Raw genomic sequence first — 23676 nt, forward strand, 5'->3', positions numbered from 1 at the left:
CCTTGCATGTCTGATTAACCTTGTGCAGTATTACATCTCTGTAAAACCACATGCTGTGCAGGAAGATTAGCAAGCACTTTAAGAAGGGAGAAACATCTGGGACAATAAGGTACTTAAATAATATGTTACAGATGCTCACACACACACACACACACACACACACACACACACACACACACACACACGTCTCTATGTCTGTCTAGTGGATTAATTTGGTGTGTTGTGAAGAGTACGGCAGATTATTTTATGGAAATGTTTTCCATTGCTGCTTGTACCTAATCTACATTATGTAAGGATTTGAACAACATTGTGTTTTTATATTGTCCTACAGTGTGTACAGCTCAGATCAAGAGGGGAGAATAATGTGTGTGTTTGTGAAGGGGAGGAGCAGGGGGGGGTTGACAGGAGGATAAGCCCATTGTCCAGATGAAATGCATGTACTTTATAAATTTGATTGATTGATATAGCGCTGTGATTGGAGCAAGACAGTAAAATGTGTCATGATTGTCTCTGTGTGAATGTAGGCTGGAACCGTGCGGGACTCCATGGCCAAATCCCTGTATAGCGCCCTGTTTGACTGGATCGTCTTCAGGACCAACCATGCCCTGCTCAACAACAAAGACCTGGAGGACAGTGCCAAGGTAGGATTTAGACCTACACTACCGGTCAAACGTTTTAGAACACCTACTCATTCAAGTGTTTTTCTTAATTTTTTAAAACTATTTTCTACATTGTAGAATAATAGTGAAGACATCACAACTATGAAATAACACATATGGAATCATGTAGTAACCAAAATTGTGTTAAACAAATCAAAATATATTTTATATTTGAGATTCTTCAAATAGTCACCCTTTGCCTTAATGACAGCTTTGCACACTCTTGGCATTCTCTCAACAAGCTTCACCTGGAATTATTTTCCAACAGTCTTGAAGGAGTTCCCACATATGTTGAGCACTTGTTGGCTGCTTAACCTTCACACTGCGGTCCCACTCATCCCAAACGATCTCAATTGGGTTGAGGCCGGGGGATTGTGGAGGCCAGGTCATTTGATGCAGCACTCCATCACTCTCCTTCTTGTTAAAATAGCCCTTACACAGCCTGGAGGTGTGTTGGGTCATTGTTTTGTAGAAAAACAAATGATAGTCCAACTAAGCCCAAACCAGATGGGATGGCGTATCACTGCATAATGCTGTGGTAGCCATGCTGGTGAAGTGTGCCTTGAATTGTAAATAAATCACAGACAGTGTCACCAGCAAAGCAGCACCACACCAGAACACCTCCTCCTCCATGCTTTACGGTGGGAACTACACATGTAGAGATCATCCGTTCACCCACACCGTGATTGGAACCAAAAATCTCCAATTTGGACTCCAGACAAAAGGAATAATTTCCACTGGTCTAATGTCCATTGCTCGTGTTTCTTAGCCCAAGCAAGTCTCTTCTTCTTATTGCTGTCCTTTAATGGTGGTTTCTTTGCAGCAAATCGACCATGAAGGCGTGACTCACACAGTCTTATCTGAACAGTTGATGTTGAGATGTGTCTGTTACTTTAACTCTGAAGAATTTATTTGGGCTGCAATCTGAGGTGCAGTTAACTCTAATGCACATATCCTCTGCAGCAGAGGTAACTCTGGGTCTTCCATTCCTGTGGCGGTCCTCATGAGAGCCAGTTTCATCAGAGCGCTTGATGGTTTTTGCGACTTCGCTTTCAAAGTTCTTGAAATTTTCCGTATTGACTGACCTTCATGTCTTAAAGTAATGATGGACTGTCATTTCTCTTTGCTTATTTGAGCTGCTCTTGCCCTAATATGGCTTTTACCAAATAGGGCTATCTTCTGTATACCCCCCTACCTTGTCACAACACAACTGATTGGCTCAAACGCAGTAAGAAGGAAAGAAATTCCACAAATTAACTTTAACAAAGCACACCTGTTCGTTGAAAACCATTCCAGGTGACTGGAAAGCTGGTTGAGAGAATGCCAAGAGTGTGCTAAGCTGTCAAGGTAAAGGCTGGCTATTTGAAGAACACTTTTTTGTTCTTTACATGATTCCATATGTGTTATTTCATATTTTTGATGTCTTCACTATTATTCTACAATGTATAAAATAGCAAAAAATTAAGAAAAACCCTTGAATGAGTAGGTGTGTCCAAACTTTCGACTGGTAGTGTACACACACACAGCACGCATTAAGTCGTTCATGTAAGCACTGACACACGCACACATTCCCTCACACAAACACGCATTCATTCCCTCACACACATTCTTCACACTCATGCAAGCTCTGACACACACACAAACATAATATACAGTTGAAGTCGGAAGTTTACATACACCTTAGCCAGATACATTTAAACTCAGTTTTTCACAATTCTTGACATTTAATCATAGTAAAAATTCCCTGTCTTAGGTCAGTTAGGATCACCACTTTATTATAAGAATGTGAAATGTCAGAATAATAGTAGACAGAATTATTTATTTCAGCTTTTATTTCTTTCATCACATTCCCAGTGGGTCAGATGTTTACATACACTCAATTAGTATTTGGTAGCATTGCCTTTAAATTGTTTAACTTGGGTCAAATGTTTCGGGTAGCATTCCACAAGCTTCCCACAATAAGTTGGGTGAATTTTGGCCCATTTCTCTTGACAGAGCTGGTGTAACTAAGTCAGGTTTGTAGCCCTCCTTGCTCGCACAGGCTTTTTCAGTTCTGCCCACAAATTGTCTATAGGTTTGAGGTCAGGGCTTCATGATGGCCACTCCAATACCTTGACTTTGTTGTCCTTAAGCCATTTTGCCACAACTTTGGAAGTATGCTTGGGGACATTGTACATTTGGAAGACCCATTTGCGACCAAGCTTTAACTTCCTGACTGATGTCTTGAGATGTTGCTTCAATATATCCACATAATTTTCCTCCCTCATGATGCTGTCTATTTTGTGAAGTGCACCAGTCCCTCCTGCAGCAAAGCACCCCCACAACATGATGCTGCCACTCCCGTGCTTCACGGTTGGGATGGTGTTCTTCGGCTTGGAAGCCGCCCCCTTTTTCCTCCAAACATAACGATTGTCATTATCAAATCAAATTTTATTGGTCACATACACATGGTTAGCAGATGTTAATGCGAGTGTAGCGAAATGCTTGTGCTTCTAGTTCCGAAGATGCAGTAATAACCAACGGGTAATCTAACCTAACAATTCCACAACTACTACCTTATACACACAAGTCTAAAGGGATAAAGAATATGTACATAAAAATATAGGAATGAGTGATGGTACAGAACGGCATAGGCAAGATGCAGTAGATGGTATCGAGTACAGTATATACATATGAGATGAGTAATGTAGGGTATGTAAACATATAAAAGTGGCATTGTTTAAAGTGGCTAGTGATACATGTAATACATAAAGATGGCAAGATGTAGTAGATGGTATAGAGTACAGTATATACATATGAGATGAGTAATGTAGGGTATGTAAACATTATATTAAGTGGCATTGTTTAAAGTGGCTATTGATACATTTTTTTACATAAATTTTTCCATTATTAAAGTGTCTGGAGTTGAGTCAGTATGTTGGCAGCAGCCACTCAATGTTAGTGGTGGCTGTTTAACAGTCTGATGGCCTTGAGATAGAAGCTGTTTTTTAGTCTCTCGGTCCCTGCTTTGATGCACCTGTACTGACCTCGCCTTCTGGATGATAGCGGGTTGAACAGGCAGTGGCTCGGGTGGTTGTTGTCCTTGATGATCTTTATGGCCTTCCTGTGACATCGGGTGGTGTAGGTGTCCTGGAGGGCAGGTAGTTTGCCCCCGGTGATACATTGTGCAGACCAAACAGTTCAGTTCAAACAGTTCAAACTATCAGACCAGAGGACATTTCTCCAAAAAGTACGATCTTTGTGCCCATGTGCAGTTGCAAACCGTAGTTTGGCTTTTTTATGGCGGTTTTGGAGCAGTGGCTTCTTCCTTGCTGAGCAGCCTTTCAAGTTATGTCGATATAGGATTCGTTTTACTGTGGATATAGATAATTTTGTACCTGTTTCCTCCAGCATCTTCACAAGGTCCTTTGCTGTTGTTCTGGGATTAATTTGCACTTTTTGCACCAAAGTACGTTCATCTCTAGGAGACAGAACACGTCTCCTTCCTGAGCAGTATAACAGCTGCGTGGTCCCATGGTGTTTATACTTGCGTACAATTGTTTGTACAGATGAATGTGGTACCTTCAAGCGTTTGGAAATTGCTCCCAAGGATGAACCAGACTTGTGGTCTACAATTATTTTTCTGAGGTCTTTGCTGATTTCTTCTGAATTTCCCATGATGTCAAGCAAAGAGGCACTGAGTTTGAAGGTAGGCCTTGAAATACATCCACAGGCATACCTCCAATTGACTCAAATGATGTCAATTAGCCTATCAGAAGCTTCTAAAGCCATGACATAATTTTCTGGAATTTTCCAGCTGTTTAAAGGCACAGTCAACTTATTGTATGTAAACTTCTGACCCACTGGAATTGTGATACAGTGAATTATAAGTGAAATAATCTGTCTGTTAACAATTGTTGGAAAAATTACTTGTCATGCACAAAGCAGATGTCCTAACCGACATGCCAAAACTATAGTTTGTTAACAAGAAATTTGTGGAGTGGTTGAAAAACGAGTTTTAATGACTCCAATCTAAATGTATGTAAACTTCCGACTTCAACTGTACATACGCACACAAACACATACACACACACACAAACACACACTCTCTCTCTCTCTCTGTCACTGGCTCACTCACACACACATAATTTCATCACAGGCCAGTAGAATTCGTCACGTTTTTGCACTGTGATTAAGATTGCGTAGGCTGTGTGTTCCAGCAGGGCTCGGAGTGTAGAAAAACCAGAGGAGCTTGTTAGCTTTTAGCTGGCATGCTAACAGACGTTACACTAACAGACCTTTTCTTTTCTTACCTAACCTCATGTCTAGCTCTATTGACCTCTTTCATTTGGTCTGTGGCTCTATTTAAAGGTCTCTCTCTCTCTCTTTCTGTTTCTTTGTTACTGTTATCTGTACTGAATATGTTTCACTCTATCTCAGTTTGGTGTGTACTGAAGTTGCATCATTTTTGCTGCATGTGGGTTTGGGAGGGGTCACCGTGGCAGCTGACTGGCTTTGCCCAGTGGGCATGCAAAGGATTAGATCACAGATCACATTTGCTTCTCTCCGCCCAAATGCGTGTGTGTGTTTGTGTCCACATGTGTGCCCAGAAAATTGAGGCAGATGGCATGATGGCCTCTTCTGCTTGTTTTGGTGGTGCTCAACAGACGTGTCTGGGAGAGCAGATGAGGGTAGATTTAGACTGCTGTGGTTTGGGGCAATGTTAGAGGCACTGTTGTCCCTTAGCCCTCTTCTGTCCCACAGTGCTCTCTGATGTGCTCAGCCAGACCGCTAGACTCTTGAGACATAAGATATTGGAGCAGAGTTGAACATCCATCTGTCACTCACAATTTGTCATTCCCCTGTTTTTTGGGGGTCTTACAAATTGTACGCTTTTCATGAGGCCTGCATAGAGATAGCATGATGGCATGGACAGTGACATATGGTGCACCGTTATTCCATTATGTTCGGGTTATGTAGGTTTTGATGGGAGGTTCATCAAGAGCTCTTTGTCTTTTTTCTAAATTGAGTATTATGTACTCAAATGTTTAATATTTGATCAATGCCAAATGAAACTGAACTCTCTCTTTCACTTCAGATTCTTTCAATTGGAGTGTTGGACATCTTTGGCTTTGAAGACTACGAGAACAACAGCTTTGAGCAGTTCTGCATCAACTTTGCCAACGAGAGGCTCCAGCACTACTTCAATCAGCACATCTTTAAGCTTGAGCAGGTAAGAGGTGTGTGTGTGTGTGTGGTTGTGTGTGTGTGTGTGTCAGTGCTTATGGACCACACTTCAGATCAACAACAGAATGAACAGCGTTCAGTCATACTCCGGACTGGCATACAAGTTTTAACTGATGTTTGAACCACAGTGTCGTGTGGACAATAATGTCTCCCATTCAATCCGATGCTGTGACTGTAGAAATAGAAGGAAGCTGCGAGTCTACCCATCATGGAATGTTGACTTGAATGCAAATGTCCATTCTAGTAATTATATATTTCTATAGTTGTGACTTATGGCTCTTTAGCTGAGATGTGTGAGCACTTTAACCTGAAAGCAGTGACTGATCTGCCTGTTTACAAGTTCCACAATGGCTATTGTGAGGTGTGTTGTCATTTCCTTTCTATAGTACCCTCACCTTGGTCTTATTCGCTGGGCACACAATCGCTCACACCCAGTCGTTGTGTGTGTGTGTGTGTGTGTGTGTGTGTGTGTGTGTGTGTGTGTGTGTGTGTGTGTGTGTGTGTGTGTGTGTGTGTGTGTGTGTGTGTGTGTGTGTGTGTGTGTGTGTGTGTGTGTGTGTGTGTGTGTGTGTGTCTGAGCTTCAGAGTGGGTGTGTGTTCGTGTCACTGCATTGAATCTACTCCACATTCCACAACATTATGTTTATAGATGATTTCTCCAAAAATGATAGGGCTTTTTATCGCTTCAGATTGAAACAGTAGATGAAAACCACATAGAATGAATAGGGTTGTGAAAAAGGGCTATTTCCTCATCGTCGGAAGGAATGCAGTAAATTCACGGTTTACGAGGTCTGGAATTTACGCACTCAAGAGGTTTCCAGGCGGGGTGTTTTGATTTGGTTTTGATGAGGATGTTTTGGACTTCTTGGCTACCGACTCGAGTAACGCTGCCTGTCTCCCCTCTGTCTGTGTTTACCACTTATAATGACCTGGAGATAGGCTTGTTCTATTCATGTTTTGTATGCATGGTGTTTATTGTTTTGGTTTATGTCTCATTTAGCCTATTTAGGCTAGCGCCCCAGTGCCTGGCTTATGAGGACTTTTGAGTTGGTTCATTTGCTTATGGCATACTAGGAGAACTTTTGAGTGTGGTTCGTTTCTTACTCAAGTTCTGTGTGTTTTAAATTTCTTATGCAGACTTTTCAGTGTGGTAAGTTTCTTTTGCGGACTTTTGAGTATTTGAAGTAGCTTATGTGGGGCCTTACCATATCCGCGTTGCGGACTGAATCACAGAATCCAGACATTAAAACGGAATTCAACAATATTCTAAAATATACTTGGTAGAAAATCAACTAAATTGATTGAACTTATTAGAAAATGTATTAATTTGACCATAAGACATTAAACAAAATGTGTCAGTGATTCATATTCCCTGCAACTTTCTGAAAAGGCAATGGCCGTATCTGTATGCGCGTGTATGTCTACCCTTTGTGCAGCCGTTAGCGATGATGCTAACGATAACCTTCTTGTTGAGATGATCCCAAAAACCTTCTAAATGTTATTTTACGAGGTGAACTATGCCTACCTGGCAGGATGATATCATGATTATTTGCATCAATCCAGTGGCCTTTTGTTTTGCAAACTCCGTAATCACATGTGCGCTACAGAAACTCCACTGACCAAAGAATGTTCTCTTGCTGGTGCGCACTTGAATTAAAAGGTAACTACACTCAACATTTTATCCTGATGTGGTTTAAGCATTATTGTGGGCTTAGAACATCCAATTCATTTTTTGTATTATTTTTCTCTGTACCAGGAAGTATAGTTTATCCATCCTAGCATTAATTCTATGATGCATGTTTTTATTTATTTATTCTTTATTTAACCAGTGCCCGTATCCACAAAACATCTGAGAAGTAGTGCTGATCTAGGATCTTTCCATATAATATTATTTATTATGATCTAAATGTCAAAACTGATCATAGATCAGCACTCCTACTGAGACGCTTTGTGGATACAGGACCTGGTCCCATTGAGATAGGAATCTCTTTTTCAAGTTAGCCCTGAGTCCTTTAGCTGCTGCTTGTCATTGCTGTGACCGGTCATTTGCGTCAGAAACTGTGTCAGTACTGTTACCTCTCCATGACTCACCACCTGCACTACTACACGTATCTACTAACCCACTGCCATTACAGTGAAATAGCAGGGCAGAAAGGGCACACACACACACACACAGCTGCTAAGTGGTTGCGCTAAAGCAGGACCTTTTAGATTCACTCTTCTGTCAATTGATCAATTGATTTTGTCTGTAATTGTGTTTGAGTGTTTTCATATCTAATCAGGTAATCATTATTTTACTGTAGGTCTTTCCCTCTTTGTCTAAGTGTAGAATAATGTATGTGTGGTTGAATCTCTCTGTTCTATTTCAACCATCGCTACACTGCATGTAGGGCTGTTGCGGTGACATTGGCGTCATGAAGGCAGTCAAATTCCACTTGACTGTTTAGTCACGGTAATTAGGCTTCTCCAAGCTCTAATGCTGCTGATGGTCATTAGTAACCTACCAAACTTCCTAACTGCCTGGTGCTCAGCACTCTATTGTCCCTCTAATCACTCTGACATCAAAGCAAATGTGATAAAAAATCAAATCAAACACTTCATGTTGCCCAACATTTCTATAAAATCAGAGTGATGGCCTCTATTAAAAAGAGGAGGCTCCCATCAGCTTTCTATAGGCTAGGCCGCCCATATTTATTTCTCAACTCTCCTAATATTAAGCACATTGCTTATCACTTGTGAATTATATATTATCACTATATATTATCACTTGTGAAGGATGCCCAGCGTAAGGCAAGAAACAATGCCTTTTTTGTTGGCTTTTTCGAATCATAGTCGCACACCTCATGTAGCCTAGCCGATAGGCCTATATATGTTTTGATAAGGTTTGTATCACAACTAAAGTGGCCAGATAACTTCAAATGTAGCACATTAATCCGCTTTACAAGGGGTGTAGAGCCTAACTGGCATACATGAGCAGTGCGTGAGTTTCAAGTTTGGGGAAGATCATTTTCACCATAAAAATGCACCTTTATAATAAAAGCATTACCTGCATAATTGCATTTACAGACCCTTTTTGATAATGGTATTTTCCCGGTAATGGAACATTCACGCTTATAGCCAACTGCCGTGTGCGCATTGCTGCGCTCATAACGTGAAGAAATAGCCTAATAGTTGATCACATTTTAAGCTAAACGTTGTGTCAGCCTCATTGCGTAAAAACGTTTTTTTGATGCTAGTGGTTGTATTAATTTGGGATTTATCGCATCCCACAACTGTCCCAGACTATGTTTGGAAACATATAGCCCAACGTTTGTAGAACAACTAAAGTTACATTAATAACTCTCAATAAAACATATAGGAGTATCTATTTCTTCATTAACCGCTCAACATGTGCGCAAATCGTTTGGAGAAAATATCCTTTCTGTTTTATTCCACTTTGTTCAATTGTATTCTTCATACTATAAAATAATGTCACGGAATTCTAACCAAATCTTGTCTGATAAATGAGCTAGTGTAGCCCACAGCCATATGGCATAGCCAGATCAGGGCCTAACATAAGGACAACTCAGAGTATACTATTCTGTTCTTCTGGAAATAGACTACATTTTCTTTAGACCTGCCTAAAATAAATAATGGATTTATTGTGAAAGTGTAGGCTGCATTACATGGATTTATTAGACTTTTTAAAATGTAGATGTTCCAAAGGTTTGCATCAGTGACTTGTAGGCTGTGTGGAAGCCAGGAGATGCTAAATGTGTTTATGTTAATTCACGGTCAATTACCTTGAGACCGACCGTTATTTGCTTGACAATCACCCGGCTGACAAAATTTTGTGACTGCCTGCACGTCCTCAGTGTACTTTAGTTAACATTTAGCATGTCACCCGTGAGTAAATTAGGTCTGGAGGACCTAGGCTGTGTGATGAGCTGTCATTACGAGGCTGAGACACTTGAGTTTTCATTAACACAGTAATACTCTGTCTGTCTCGGTCTATCATGATGAGAAACTGGTGAGCAACACTTCAGTTGTCCTTAACACAATGACATACCCTGCACCCTCGTTCTGCAGTCAACACATCTCTGATACACATGCATACAACTGCAGTGGATGTGGTATGCACTGCATGTTAGGTCGTCTACTCTGTAAACCACCGTAGCTCTCTCATTCTCATGGTAACCTCCTAAAACTGATGCTGGATAGATGTACGCTGTGATCAGACAGACACGATGGCTGTCACCGCTCGTCTCCCTCTCTCCGGTCCCTGATTGGCTGTGGCAGGTCGGCGGGCGGGCCCATCGCTGCCAGCTGGAGGAGGGGGAGGGGGGGGGGGGGAGCAGTGTTTTTAAACGTATGGCCTAATGTCCCTTCACTCACAATGACGCTCACATATAACCACCAGCTGGCATTGGCTATGTCATCTGTTTCTGTCACCTCCACCCTCCACTCTGTGGGCTGGGAACACACGTGTGTGCGCACACACACACACACAACATACTGAGTGTTTTTAGCCCAGCTTAGGGCCTTCACAGCAATTTTTGAAATGCACTAATTGCTCTTTTCTCATAAAAAGGAACATTTGATATGAAGTGAAATAATACAAAATGATTTTCTGAACAAATACAGCTGGTCAATTGTACAGTGTTGGTTAATATTAGTTCAGGTGTGAAACAAAATGTGTCATTTGTCATGGAAAACATTGTTGTGTAAGGCCCTGTCAAACATAACAGTAGCTAAAACCAACCAAGCCTTAGTAAATCTTATGAAGTCAGTGTTTTTCTGTTAGAAATCTACAGTATAGGCCTATCATCATACCTCACTTTGATATTAAGGGGACTTTGAGCAGTTCTGGACCGGTTCCGACTGGTGTACAAAGCGCTCTGTGAACGTCGCAGGGTCCAGTGCTGGAAAGCCCCATCTGCCTGCTTCCCGCTACCACCCTGTCAGCAAAGCAAAGACATCACATTTTCTGGCCTACCTAGACAAAGAATCGACCGAGCCCAGCCTGGGAGACGGCATATCAAATCAAAGTTTATTGGTCGCGTACACAGATTTGCAGAGGTTATCACAGGTGCACCGAAATGCACCTGCGAAAACAAACACACACATAATCCATATGAAAGGGGACAGTTCAGCAATTTGATCAATCGTGGTTTCATCTCGCTGTGATTATTTTCAGCCAGATTTAGAGCTCTCAATGTGAATAGTTTGTAAATAATTTTGTAGAATTGAAACACGGCCACTTTCTCTTGGTCACAGAGGGACGGAGTCACCTTTGTGCGTAAAGCTGAAGTTGTAACGACTCTGCAAACATTCTAATGGTGTCTCTGCATCGCTCAGAGGAGGCTTGGTAGAAGATGCTCTGTCGTCAGTTCTATGAAATGAGGCCAAATTTGAACTGTCACTAAATGTGATCAGATTTGTTTTACAGTTATAAGAGTTATAAGTTATTTGTAATTTGATTGTTACTACATTTAGAAAGCATTGCAGGTACTTCAAGCCCTATTCCCCCACTTATGTTTAATAGAAATAAAAGTTGTATAGTTGTTTTCATTTTCATAATATTATTTCCTTGAGCTTTTGTCCTCAAAAGTGAGTACACCTCAGCAATGTATAACTATCTTTATCAGAAAGGTGAGTTCCAGACCTTTCTAGAACTATGCCGCATTACTAGTTATTGTTTATCTCATGAAATTAATTACTTTTGGGTATGTCTATATAGGCGGAAATCTACATTTTGCCATAACATTCTGACACATGATTAGGACCTGTCCTTGTGATGGCCAACTAGTAAGTAGGAAACTGCCACTTAAGCATTTACCCCAAAAACATCACCCCTAATGTTGCTTTAAGGTGATTAAAGTTTATTATAAGTTCACCCAAAAGTTTGGCCCTGCATAGTTATTGTTTTTTCATATGGGAGTTTATTTTACAATAGAAACTGTGGAGGTTAAATTGAGTACCAGGCCCTATGTAAGGGGTTGCCAGATTCTGAATGATTTGTGTTTGTGAATAGTAGTGTGGTCATGTCCCCTCCCTCCAGCTGACGTTTGAATGAAGAAAAATACTACACACTTCTAATCCCCATCCCTTGCTCTGGGTCAAAGTTGCACAGATCTAGGATCAGCCTACAATCTCCAAATCCTAATCTGATAAGATCCTGATGAAATGCAAAAACGACCTCAGATTAGTGTGTAGGGTCAATTTATTCTACTCCCCCTTGCTTGCGCTCAATCTAGGATCAGCTATCCAGTTTATCCTCCCCAAATCCTAACTTGAATTGTTAGGGTGATGACATGCAAAAATGAGTCCTAGTCCTCTTCCCCCACACTGGGCCCTCTCACCTCTCCAACCAATCAGTTACTCTTATCAGCAGCGAGTATTTGAGTGTTTACATTTGAACAGTGGCCAAAGCAAATAGGACCCCACCGAATAGTATTACCCACAGGGGCCCGACTCCAATGTTTACACCACCATGCCAATTGCTCCTTAATTTTCGCTCCGTATGAAAATGATTTACAGACGTATCCGAGCTCAAAAGCACTTGACCACAGCCTCTATGCGAACAGTGTATCACATTTAGGCACTCTCCTGAGATATATAGACTTCTCACCAACTTCAAGAAAACATCTGTGCTCTGGTGTCTGTGTTTGAAATCAGAGGGTGATTCAATTCTGCCTTTTCTATGAATAATTGTGTAAATGGAATGCCAGTTCATTCATGATGCATCACCCACCCACTGAAGTCTGGAAACTTAATGAAATGTAAAATGGTCATCATTTTGATAGGATTTCATTAGCTTTATCGGAACCGCCTTATTCCAACCCCGTAGCTACTATTTCCGGTCAGTGAGTTCAGCTTACGCCTTGAGGACGTCATCACTATGAGTCATGTGGACCCGTCTTAAGTCCCAATCCTCTGACTCCTTCAGAACTCTCTGCTCTACAGTATTAGTACAGAGAAAGTAAACTACCCTCACTAACACCGATAGCCTGATCCCAGATCTATTCATCCTATGTTGCCTCTTTCCAACTCCTATTGGCAAGACTGCTCTAACAAATCTGGGATCAGGCTATACAGAGATGCTCCATGACTCACAATGCTGTATCTATACTGTAGCTGCTTTTAAAGGTGTAAAATCACCATAACCTGCTCCCAACTCCCTCTACAGACCCAGTGTTCCTCCCTACACTTCAATAAACCACCCTTTCATTTTATAGTAACGAGAGAGAGCCTGCTTCTGTCCCCTACGGCCCTGGGCCATTAACACTGGGGCAGCCTGCCAAGCACAATACAGCATAGGATGCAGAGAGAGAGCAGTGAAAAAGAGGAGAGTGCGAGAGAGCCGAGTGACAGAGAGCAAGTGACGGAGAGGGGGAGAGAGAAAGAGAGAGACAGAGCACAGGAAGAGAGCACAAACTGCAGTAATAGATGATACGGCCATAACCCCTGAAAAGCTCTGTTGCAAATAAAACTTATGTTCCCCTCTGTAATACAGGAAGGTTTAGGCCTTGATTGCTTTGCCCTGTGTTTAGTGCAGATTTGTCATGTCCCAGGTTGGAATTTCTTTGACAATTCAAAAAAAATATATATATATATATTTTGAACTTTTGTCTTTTGTGATAGATGAACACAGGAGCACTGTCATAATGAGACGGTATAGTAATGCTTCATGATGTGAGTAAGTTGTATGTACAATTTCATGGGTATAGTTTGCCTCTAGTTGCCACTTGGGCTGAGGAATAGAAAGACTTATTTCCTCTAAAACGCACACTAATGACTAATTTGTCATTTCTGGTTCCTTTTCCACAACCTCTTTTCTCTAACTACTGCATGTTAAGAAGGCTTTTCTTAGTGTGCTTGCCACATAGGGTTTAGACCGCAGAGAGAGAGGAAGGGGTAGGCATGTCAAGTCGCACACATGAAAGCATGTTCCTGCTTCAGCTGGCCACACCGTAAGCCCTGCTAGCCGCGGAGATGGGCGTCCCGGCTAGTTCCACTTCCTGGTCCTCTGTTGTTGTGATGGTGTCTGACCCAAAGATGCACACGATGGCTCCCACAGGGCTTCTGGGTCATACTACAGTAGTCGGGAGAGCTCGAGGGGCTTAGAACACCCAGCTAACATACGTGACCTGCACCCCTAAACCTGTTTATATCCCCCCCAACTCCACTGGGTTCCAGGTGTCATAAACTGATGGTTTTCTAGACTTTCTTCGCGACGTTACACTGTAAAAAGTCTCGCCCTCATTTTTGGGGGGGGAAACTGTTCACACTTGGAGACCTTTGTTGTATAGTTAACGTCTGGTCTGTTTCAATGTGGCTTATGCTTTCTGTGTCCAGTATGAAGGAAGTTAATCCTTAAGAGTCTATTGACGCACCCATGCGTCAATCTAAGTAACATAATACAAAAATCGGCTAGCAGAATCCGTCAGTTTAAGCTAGAGATATCAGGTTTGGGCAATCCACTGCATCCGCCTATGCCGGGCCTGCAACTGTGTTTATCGTACCATGAGCCGAAAATCGGTCTTCTCACAAATGTCTGTAACGCCCAAACGGCACTCATCTGAAGGTAACCCATACAAACGAAGGGTTGGAGGTAGTTTTGTGCCAACAAAATATGTGGCCAAAAAAACTAAAGTATTTCCTGAGACGGATACTTCAAAACCTTAGTCAAAAAATAAATCATAAGGAATATTTTTTTTGTTTCCATTTATTAATGTGTTGTTCAATGCATTTTTATGGGCTAGTAGTAAAGACCAAACTCAATATTTTATCTAATAATCTTTTTGTATTTTTTTTTTTTTATATACCTAATGTGGTCCTAAAATAAAAAATCTAATAGCTAAATGATCCATGGTATGACCATCTTAAAACAATTCCATATGTTAGCTTAGCATGTACCATCGCCTTCCAGTCGTTGTGCTAACGCTTGTTAGCAATTGCGCTAGCGCTTGTTAGCAACTTCCTTCAAACTGCACACAGAGACTTAAAAATTGTATTCACGAGTTTATCTGACTCTGGGGAAGTAGATAAAGGGCCTCATTGTCAAATTCCCGAAGTATCCCTTTAAAGTTAGCAGAATGTACCATAACAAGTGTGATGAATTTACTGTTCAATCATGTTGTTTCTCTGCTGCATTCCCCAGACTTTTGACTTGACCTTCACATGAATTGAATAAACTTTGAGTCCCAAAGGGGAAATGTTATGTATTGGATGATTTGTGAACAACTTTTACCGTCAGCACTTTCTGACACCACATCACTGTTGTTCCCCCCCGCCTCCTCAGGAGGAGTACAGGGCAGAGGGCATCAGCTGGCACAACATCGACTACATCGACAACACCGGCTGCATCAACCTCATCAGCAAGAAGCCCACTGCGTTGCTCCACCTGCTGGACGAAGAGTGCAAGTATGTGAGCTGTCACGTCAAAGCCTTTCTCTTTTCGCCATCCTTTTTTTTGTACACCTCTGTCCTAGTTAAAGCAATACCTCTGGGCAGTTTCCTGCAATGTCACATTAAGATGTGTACTTTCTTTCCAAAACCTGTAAAAAGGGTTTGTTCTTGAATGTCCTCAAGCTCCTAAGAACATAGTAGTTGGGAAGGATTAGGCAGGGCTCAGAAGATTGTGCTGGTTTTATACAGTCAGGTCCAACATTATTGGTATCTTTTGTTTGCTCTTATGTACTTCCCTTTTCAATTCAAACTACAGGTTTTCAATTGGGTTCATGTCCAGAGACTGAGATGGCCTCTGCAAAATGATGATTTTGTGGTCAATTAACCATTTCTTTGTGGATTTTTGATGTGTGCTTGGTGGTATTGTCTTGCTAGAAGATCCACTTGTGGCCAAGTGTCAGCCTCCTGGCATAGGCAACCAGGTTGTTGGCTAAAATGTCCTGGTACTTGGTAGAGTTCATAATGCTGTTGACCTTAACAGGGGCCCCCAAGACCAGTGAAAGCAAAATAGCCCCGTAACAACCAAGAGCCACCACCAGATTTTACCGTAGGTATGAGGTACTTCTCAGGATATGCTTACGTTTTTGGATGAAACCTACAGTTTGAATTGAAGGGGGCACTCTATAGGCGCAGACAAATGATATCAAGGATCTGGAAAGATTATGTATGGAGGGATGGCTTAAGATCCCTCCCAAAGTGTTCTACAATCTCATCAAATGTTTGAGAAAATAGGCTGTGTCATTATCCTCGCAAGGGGAGGGTGCTGGAGTATTGAAATCAAATCCAATTTTATTTGTCACATGTACCGAATACAACGGGTTGTAGACTTTACTGTGCTTGCTTATGAGCCCTTCCCAATTATGCAGAGTTAAAAAAAAAAATAAGACAAATAAAAATAGTGCAAAAATTTATATTTTTTTCCCCTATATTTTTTTGTATTACTTGTATCTATTTTCCTGAGCAAATGTATTGTAACGACCCTGGGTTTATAAGCGCGGAAATCGACTCTGCCGTTTGAGCATGCTTTTGCGGCACAGTCGATAGCGCGCCGGACCTCGGGCTAGGAGGTCGAGGGTTCGAGACCTGCTCCCTGCTGTTTCATTGGAGCATGCTTTTGTGGCACAGTCGATAGCGCGCCGGACCTCGGGCTAGGAGGTCGAGGGTTCGAGACCCGCTCCCTGCCTGTTTCATTACAGTATTACAGTAGTATAAAATAATATCATTTTCAAAAAAGAAATTGCATACAGTATAGCTCAGTGTTTGTATTGTTTATTTTACACAGTCTTTTATTGCCAATAATGTTTGACCTGACTGTATGTCAAACTTCTTTAGGACAAAGCCAATATAAAACCAAGTTAGTTACATTGATGGACCTACACATTTATAGTGACCTTAGTCTCCCTACTTAGTCACCCTGCAGATTACAGACAAGATGAGGAATACAACAGGCTCTCTTCATTACTAGCGAAATGCTTGATTGATTACAGCTTTAGCCAGGCTAACTTAAGCACATAAAAATGATACTCATTCATACGTTTGCCTTTTTGGGGCACATGTACGCTTTCGCCCGCCCTTTTTAAAAGCCTCTCACACAGGCCACTTCACAATACCATCTCAATCCCACATAAGTTAAAGTCAGCCACGCACACAAAAACACACAGGACCACCATGACTGTATTAGCCATGCTAACCTAGCCTAACATAGCTATTAGCGCTGCTAACCACTTAGCCCGGAACACTCATCTGGATGTAATAACAAGTGGATGAATGAGTGTGGGGACTGCTTTCCCAGAGCCACAAGGTCAAAGAGGGATCTTTTTCCCCTCTTAAAGGCCTCCCTCCCGGGCCTCTCACGTGATTTATTTCATCATACGGAGGAACGCGATGGTAATCATTATGAAGCAGCCCAGAACCCACTTAAGATTTCATAATTTATAGTTAAGAGACCGCAAGCTAGCTGAAGCAATCAGAATCTCTCAAGGATAGCATTTGCTTCCAGGGGCCCTACTACAGGTTAGTCCATTTATAACGGGCCAGTGACGCGTTCTCTGACCCCAAGGGGAACCAGGATGTGTCATAGCCTCCGAGGCATGTTTTAGTGTATGGTGTGTAGTTTACTTTAATAAGGGAGCACGCTACTTTGTACAGAGCAGAGGAGTCCCATAGCATGCTTTAGCTAAAGGGCGAAAGTTTGCGACAATGTGTATGATAGAAAAAGCTGACACCAATTTACCCCGGTATACCATAGGCTTATAATTTTTGGTATACAGTCCCCAACATATTTATTTGGATAGTGAAGCTAAAACCATTAATTTGCTTTCGAGTTCAAATGTTTCATATGAGGTGACAGAACAGAATAGCACCTTTTTTATTTGAGGGTATTTTCATACATATTTGTTTTACTGTTTAGAAATGAAAGCACTTTATGTAATGTATCTAGTCCCCCCATTTTCAAGGTGTCATAAGTATTTGGAAAGATCACACACAAAGGTCATACCCCCAAGACATGCTAACTTCTCACCATTACCAATGATAGAGGAGGTTAGCATTTTGGGGGGGGTGTGTATGATATTTATGCCTCTAACTTTCTCACTCATCATTATTCACGATTCATTCATGATTATCCGTTATCATGGTGGTATTCACATTAATATAGAAGTGTTCAGAAACATTTTATTCTTATTTATAATAAAAGTGACTTAAATGCTTTTTTAAATTTTACCATTCATTTTTTGGGGGGGCACAACATAATCTGAAACACAAAACAAACTGCAAATGCATTCAACAAGTTGGTAGAGTCACAAGCTTGATGTAGTCATTGCATGCTAGGAATATGGCAGCAAATACTACACTTTTGACTACTTTAATACACATACAGTGCATTCCAAAAGTATTCAGACCCTTTCACTTTTTCCACATGTTACATTACAGCCTTATTCTAAAATGTATTAAATAAAATATTTCCCTCATCAATCTACACACAATACCCCATAATGGCAAAGTGAAAACAGGTTTTTAGATTTTTTTTTTGAAAAAAATAAAAAACTGAAATACCTTATTTAGTATTCAGACCCATCGCTATGAGACTCGAAATTGAGCTCAGGTGCATCCTGTTTCCATTGATCATCCTTGAGATGTTTCTACAACTTGATTGGAGTCCATCTGTGGTAAATTTGATTGATTGGACATGATTTGGATAGGCCTGTCTATATAAGGTCCCACTGTTGACAGTGCATGTCAAAAGGAGGTCGAAGGAATTGTCCTTAGAGCTCCGAGACATGATTGTGTCGAGGCACAGATCTGGGGAAGGCTACCAAAACATTTCTGCAGCATTGAAGGTCCCCAGGAACACAGTGGCCTCCATCATTCTTCAATGGAAGAAATTTGGAACCGGCAAGACTCTTCCTAGAGTTGGCCGCCCGGGCAAACTGAGCAATCGAGGGAGAAGGGCCTTGGTCTGGGAGGTGACCAAAAACCCGATGGTCACTCTGACAGAGCTCCAGAGTTCCTCTGTGAAGATGTGAGAACCTTCCAGAAGGACAACCATCTCTACAACACTCCACCAATCAGGCCTTTATGGTAGAGTGGCCAGACAAAGCCACTCCTCAGTAAAAGGCACATGACAGCCCGCTTGGAGTTTTACAAAAGGCACCTAAAGGACTCTCAGGCCATGAGAAACAAGATTCGCTGGTCTGAGGAAACCAAAATTGAACTCTTTGGCCTGAACGCCAAGCATCACGTCTGGAGGAAACCTGGCACTATCCCTACAGTGAAGCATTGTGATGGCAGCATCATGCTGTGGGGATGTTTTTCAGCTGCAGGTACTGGTAGACTAGTCAGGACCGAGGGAAAAATGAACAGAGCAAAAGACAAAGTTCCTTGATGAAAATCTGCTCCAGAGAGCTTAGGACCTCAGGCAGGAGTGGCTTCGGGACAAGTCTCTGAATGTCCTTGAGTGGCCCAGCTAGAGGCCGGACTTGAACTTGATCGAACATCTCTGGGAAGACCTGAAAATAGCTGTGCAGCGACGCTCCCCATCCAACCTGACAGAGCTTGAGAGAATCTGCAGAGAAGAACGGGAGAAACTCCCCCAAATACAGGTCTGCCAAGCTTATAATGTCATACCCAAGAAGACTCAAGGCTGTAATCGCTGCCAAAGGTGCTTCAACAAAGTACTGAGTAAAAGGGTCTGAATACTTATGAAAATTTGGTATTTCTGTTTTTGCTTTGTAATTATGGGGTATTGTGTGTAGATTGATGAGGAAAAAACAATTTAATACATTTTAGAATAAGGCTGTAATGTAACAAATGTGCAAAAAGTCAAGGGGTCTGAATACTTTCCGAATGCACTGTATAAGTGAATTTGTCCAAATACTTACAACACCTTCAAATGGGTGGATTTCATTTGAGCCGGATCCTGCTGGAACAGGTCTGGCACCTCTCTGTTTTTGGACTGTTGCTCCGTAGCCTTTCTGGCCGGATCCGAAACCTCTTGTGGCATCTAAAACAGTTTTCACTTTTTGCAACGTGTAAACATTTGAATAAAAGCGATCAACGTTCATTGGAGTGGACTCTCTGTTAATTCTCCTGCACACCCAAAAAAACATAATGTGAAAAAGTTGGTTTTCAGCCCGGGCCTGATATTCTAAGAGTTGATTTTGGTTGGGCCGGTCCGGGCTTATGGTTTGCACAACATTGTAACCTATGTTTTAGACCAACGCGTGGTCGTGGCTGTATGAGAAGCACGCCTGTATCTCTAACAGAACTTGAATGGTGTGATAGACATAGACAACTCTCATCTCTCCAGCGTTGCACTCTCCAACGTTGTAAAATTATGTAGAATTGCATAAAATGTGTTTATAGACGGCCATATTTTTATTAGACCCTAGGCTACCGAAACATTTCCCCATGTGGGTAACTACTGCAAGCGCCTCTACTCTCCTGCTCTATGCCACTACGCAAATGCAATGCTTTAGTTTGTAAATGTTAAAACATATGTATGGAAATACCCTCAAATAAAAGGTCCCATTCTGTACTGTCACCTCATATGAAACATTTTATTTCAAATCCATAATGCTGGAGCATAGAGCCAAATTAAATGTTTTAGCTTCACTGTCCAAAGGAGGGTCGTCCAAATAAATACGTAGTGGAGTGTAGCTAGAGATTTGTGTCAGGTCATAGGACTTTGTCATGCATTTGTTTCATTGTGAATACTGAGAGGAATACCGAGACGTCTAAAGATGATATGTTACCTGTCAGTAAATACCCTGGTCCCAACTCTGTTTGTGTTGTCATGCATGACCACAGGAGTTAGCAAGGCAGCACAAACTGATCTGGAACCAGGCTAGTCAGATCTCTATCCCTTGGTATCCCATCCTGCAGTCCTTTATATTAATGAATTAACCCTTTTAAATTACCCCCCCCCCCCCCCCCTCGTTTGTCCCTTTAGTTTTCCCCAGGCCTCTAACCAGACCCTGCTGGACAAGTTCAAGCGGCAGCACGAGGGGAACAGCTACATCGAGTTCCCCGCTGTCATGGAGCCCGCCTTCATCATCCACCACTACGCCGGCAAGGTCAAATATGGGGTCAAGGTAAGGACTGCTGACGTGATTTCATGATGGCAACATGTGTCCTTAGATCAGTGTACTCACCTGTCGACAACACAACATTCTCAACAACAGGTCATGCCACATGTCAGCCTGGCTTTGTTATGCCTCCCGGGTGGCGCAGTGGTCTAGGGCACTGCATCGCAGTGCTAGCTGCGCCACCAGAGTCTCTGGGTTCGCGCCCAGGCTGGGCTGGGTTCGCGCCCAGGCTCTGTCGCAGCCGGCCGCAACCGGGAGGTCCGTGGGGCGACGCACAATTGGCATAGCGTCGTCCGGGTTAGGGAGGGTTTGGCCGGTAGGGATATCCTTGTCTCAGTATGTAAAAATGTAATAAAATGTATGCGCTCTGGATAAGAGCGTCTGCTAAATGACTAAAATGTCAAATGTAAAAATGTTAACTGATGATTGCCCTTGACACAAGCCTAAATGTGCTCCTGGGCCTCTAATAAAACCAATGAAATATTCTGTGCCAGAGAAAGTGTAACTAGGTGTGTAGCTAGGTACTGCCCTTGAGAGAAAATCAATCCCAAATGCTCAGCAAAAGAGAAATGACACAACTGCAAAAACAAATGCATTCAGTGATCAGTTATGACACTCTGGTATTTGCCCTGGCCTTGCACCATTCTTCCATTCTTTGAGTCATTTGTCAGACTTCTCAAACATACACTTAGTGTACAAAACATTAGGAACACCTGCTCTTTCCATGACATAATGACGTAGACATAGGGTAAATCCAGGTGAAAGTTATTGATGTCACTTGTTAAACCCACTTCACTCAGTGTAGATGAAGGGCAGGAGACAGGTTAAAGAAGGATTTCTAAGCCTTTAGACAATTGAGTGAATGGGCAACGCTGCTGGGTTTTTCCCGCTCAACAGTTTCCCGCGTGTATCATGAATGGTCCACCACCCAAAGGACATCTAGCGAACTTGACACAACTGTTGGACGCATTGGAATCAACATGGGCCAGCATCCCCGTGGAACGCTATCTACAACTTGTGGAGTCCATGCCCTGACGAATTGAGGCCGTTTGAACTCTATATTAGGAGGGTGTTCTTAATGTTTTGTACGCTCAGTGTAGACCGTAGGTATAGTTACAGAAAGGAAAACCAGTCCTCTTGTTGTTCCATTGACCTGTTTTGCAATTTGAATCAGATTCACTGCCCAGTTCCCTGCTGTGTTTTGATAAAAAGCTTTATATATGCTGGAGGGGTGATATTTGTTATCATATTGTATATAGGCCCACCCATAACAGCTTTAACTGTAGATATGAAGCTCTCACATATCAGTTGGCAGCTACCCAGCATGTATGCATTAAACGTGTTAGTAATATGGTTGATAATGAACACAGCTGGTACATAAGAAGCCGTGAGTGTAAAAACACCAGTGGAGGGAGAGAGTACATGGAATTGTGCGTGTGTGTGTGCGACATCAGTGCTACTAAACAAATGTCTTTATTTTCCACCGCAGTGTTTTGCATTCTTAAGTAAAGGGCGTAGTATTCTCTTGCACAATGATATGAAACAAATCGTATTTACATTATCGATTTTCTCTCCTTAAAGGCCCAGTGCAGGCAAACACTTGATTTTCCTATGTTTTATATAGTTCTACACGAGGTTGGAATAATACTGTGAAATTGTGAAAATGATGATAATGCCCTTTTCGTGTTCGAAGGACACATTTGCACTCGGTTTTGGTTTCGAGCTCATAAGTGGTCCATGATATAGTCATTCCCGCATTTGTGTCATAGTTTTTACACATAAAGTGAAGCTAATTACGTTGCCAAATCCTTGCCAGTTCAATCCACCTTAGAGCCATCCCCTCCATTGGGTATTAGTCGGTTCATAGATTTACAATTAGTAGAATGAACACCCAAGTGTTCAATTAAATAACGCTTACCATTAACAGTTTTTCTTCAAATTCTTTATGTTCGTACTGGCAATTCTGCTGCTAAGGTATGGTGTAGCTCATGTCTAATATCTGTATATCTATAGTTGATCTAGTTGATAGATCTGTATACTATCCACCCCCCCCACAGGACTTCAGGGAGAAGAACACAGACCACATGCGTCCGGACATCGTGGCCCTGTTGAAGAGCAGTAAGAACGCCTTCATTTGTGGCCTGATGGGCATCGATCCCGTGGCCACCTTCCGCTGGGCCGTGCTCAGAGCCTACTTCAGAGCCATGGTGGCCTTCAGGGAGGCCGGGAAGAGACACACCGACAAAAAGACTGGTGAGACTAGGGCTGTTACGGTGACCGTATTACTGCCACACCTGGGGGGTCACGAGTCATAACGGCGGTCAAATTCCACGTGACCGTTTAGTCACAGTAATTAGGCTTCTCCAAGCTCTGACGCTGCTGATGGTCATTAGTAGCCTACCAAACTTGCTAACGGCCTGGTGCTCAGCACTCTATTGTTCCTGTAATCACACTGGCATCACTGCAAATGTGATCGAAAATCTAATCGAAACACTTCATGAGTGCCCATGAGCTCATGTTGCGCAATATTTCTATAGGCTATGCAACTGCGTGAGAAAAGAGTTTTGATGGCCTCTTAAAAAGAGGTGGATCCCATCAGCTTTCTATAGGCTAGGCCTAATATATTTATTTATCAACTTTCCTAATATTACGCACCAGTGTTGATTTTAGCATGTAAATCTTGGTGGGGCAAACAACAACAAAACATTGGGATGCATGGCAGCAAAGCCACTACACAACACAACACTAAACAAAAC

At 42.1% G+C, this 23676-nt stretch overlaps 1 protein-coding gene across 1 annotated transcript in view; it reads left to right on the forward strand.

Moving 5' to 3' along the window:
* The window catches only part of myo9ab (myosin IXAb), a 156715-nt gene that overhangs the window by 78848 nt on the left and 54191 nt on the right, over positions 1-23676 (forward strand). Inside the window, exons 9-13 of the mRNA XM_039017992.1 lie at positions 525-641; positions 5737-5871; positions 15169-15290; positions 20785-20926; positions 22978-23173. Of these exons, the coding sequence (XP_038873920.1) occupies positions 525-641; positions 5737-5871; positions 15169-15290; positions 20785-20926; positions 22978-23173 (712 nt within the window). The remainder of the gene's footprint in view (positions 1-524; positions 642-5736; positions 5872-15168; positions 15291-20784; positions 20927-22977; positions 23174-23676) is intronic.

The sequence above is a fragment of the Salvelinus namaycush genome, chromosome 21 (genome assembly GCF_016432855.1).
Source record: "Salvelinus namaycush isolate Seneca chromosome 21, SaNama_1.0, whole genome shotgun sequence".
Lineage (NCBI taxonomy): Eukaryota > Metazoa > Chordata > Actinopteri > Salmoniformes > Salmonidae > Salvelinus > Salvelinus namaycush.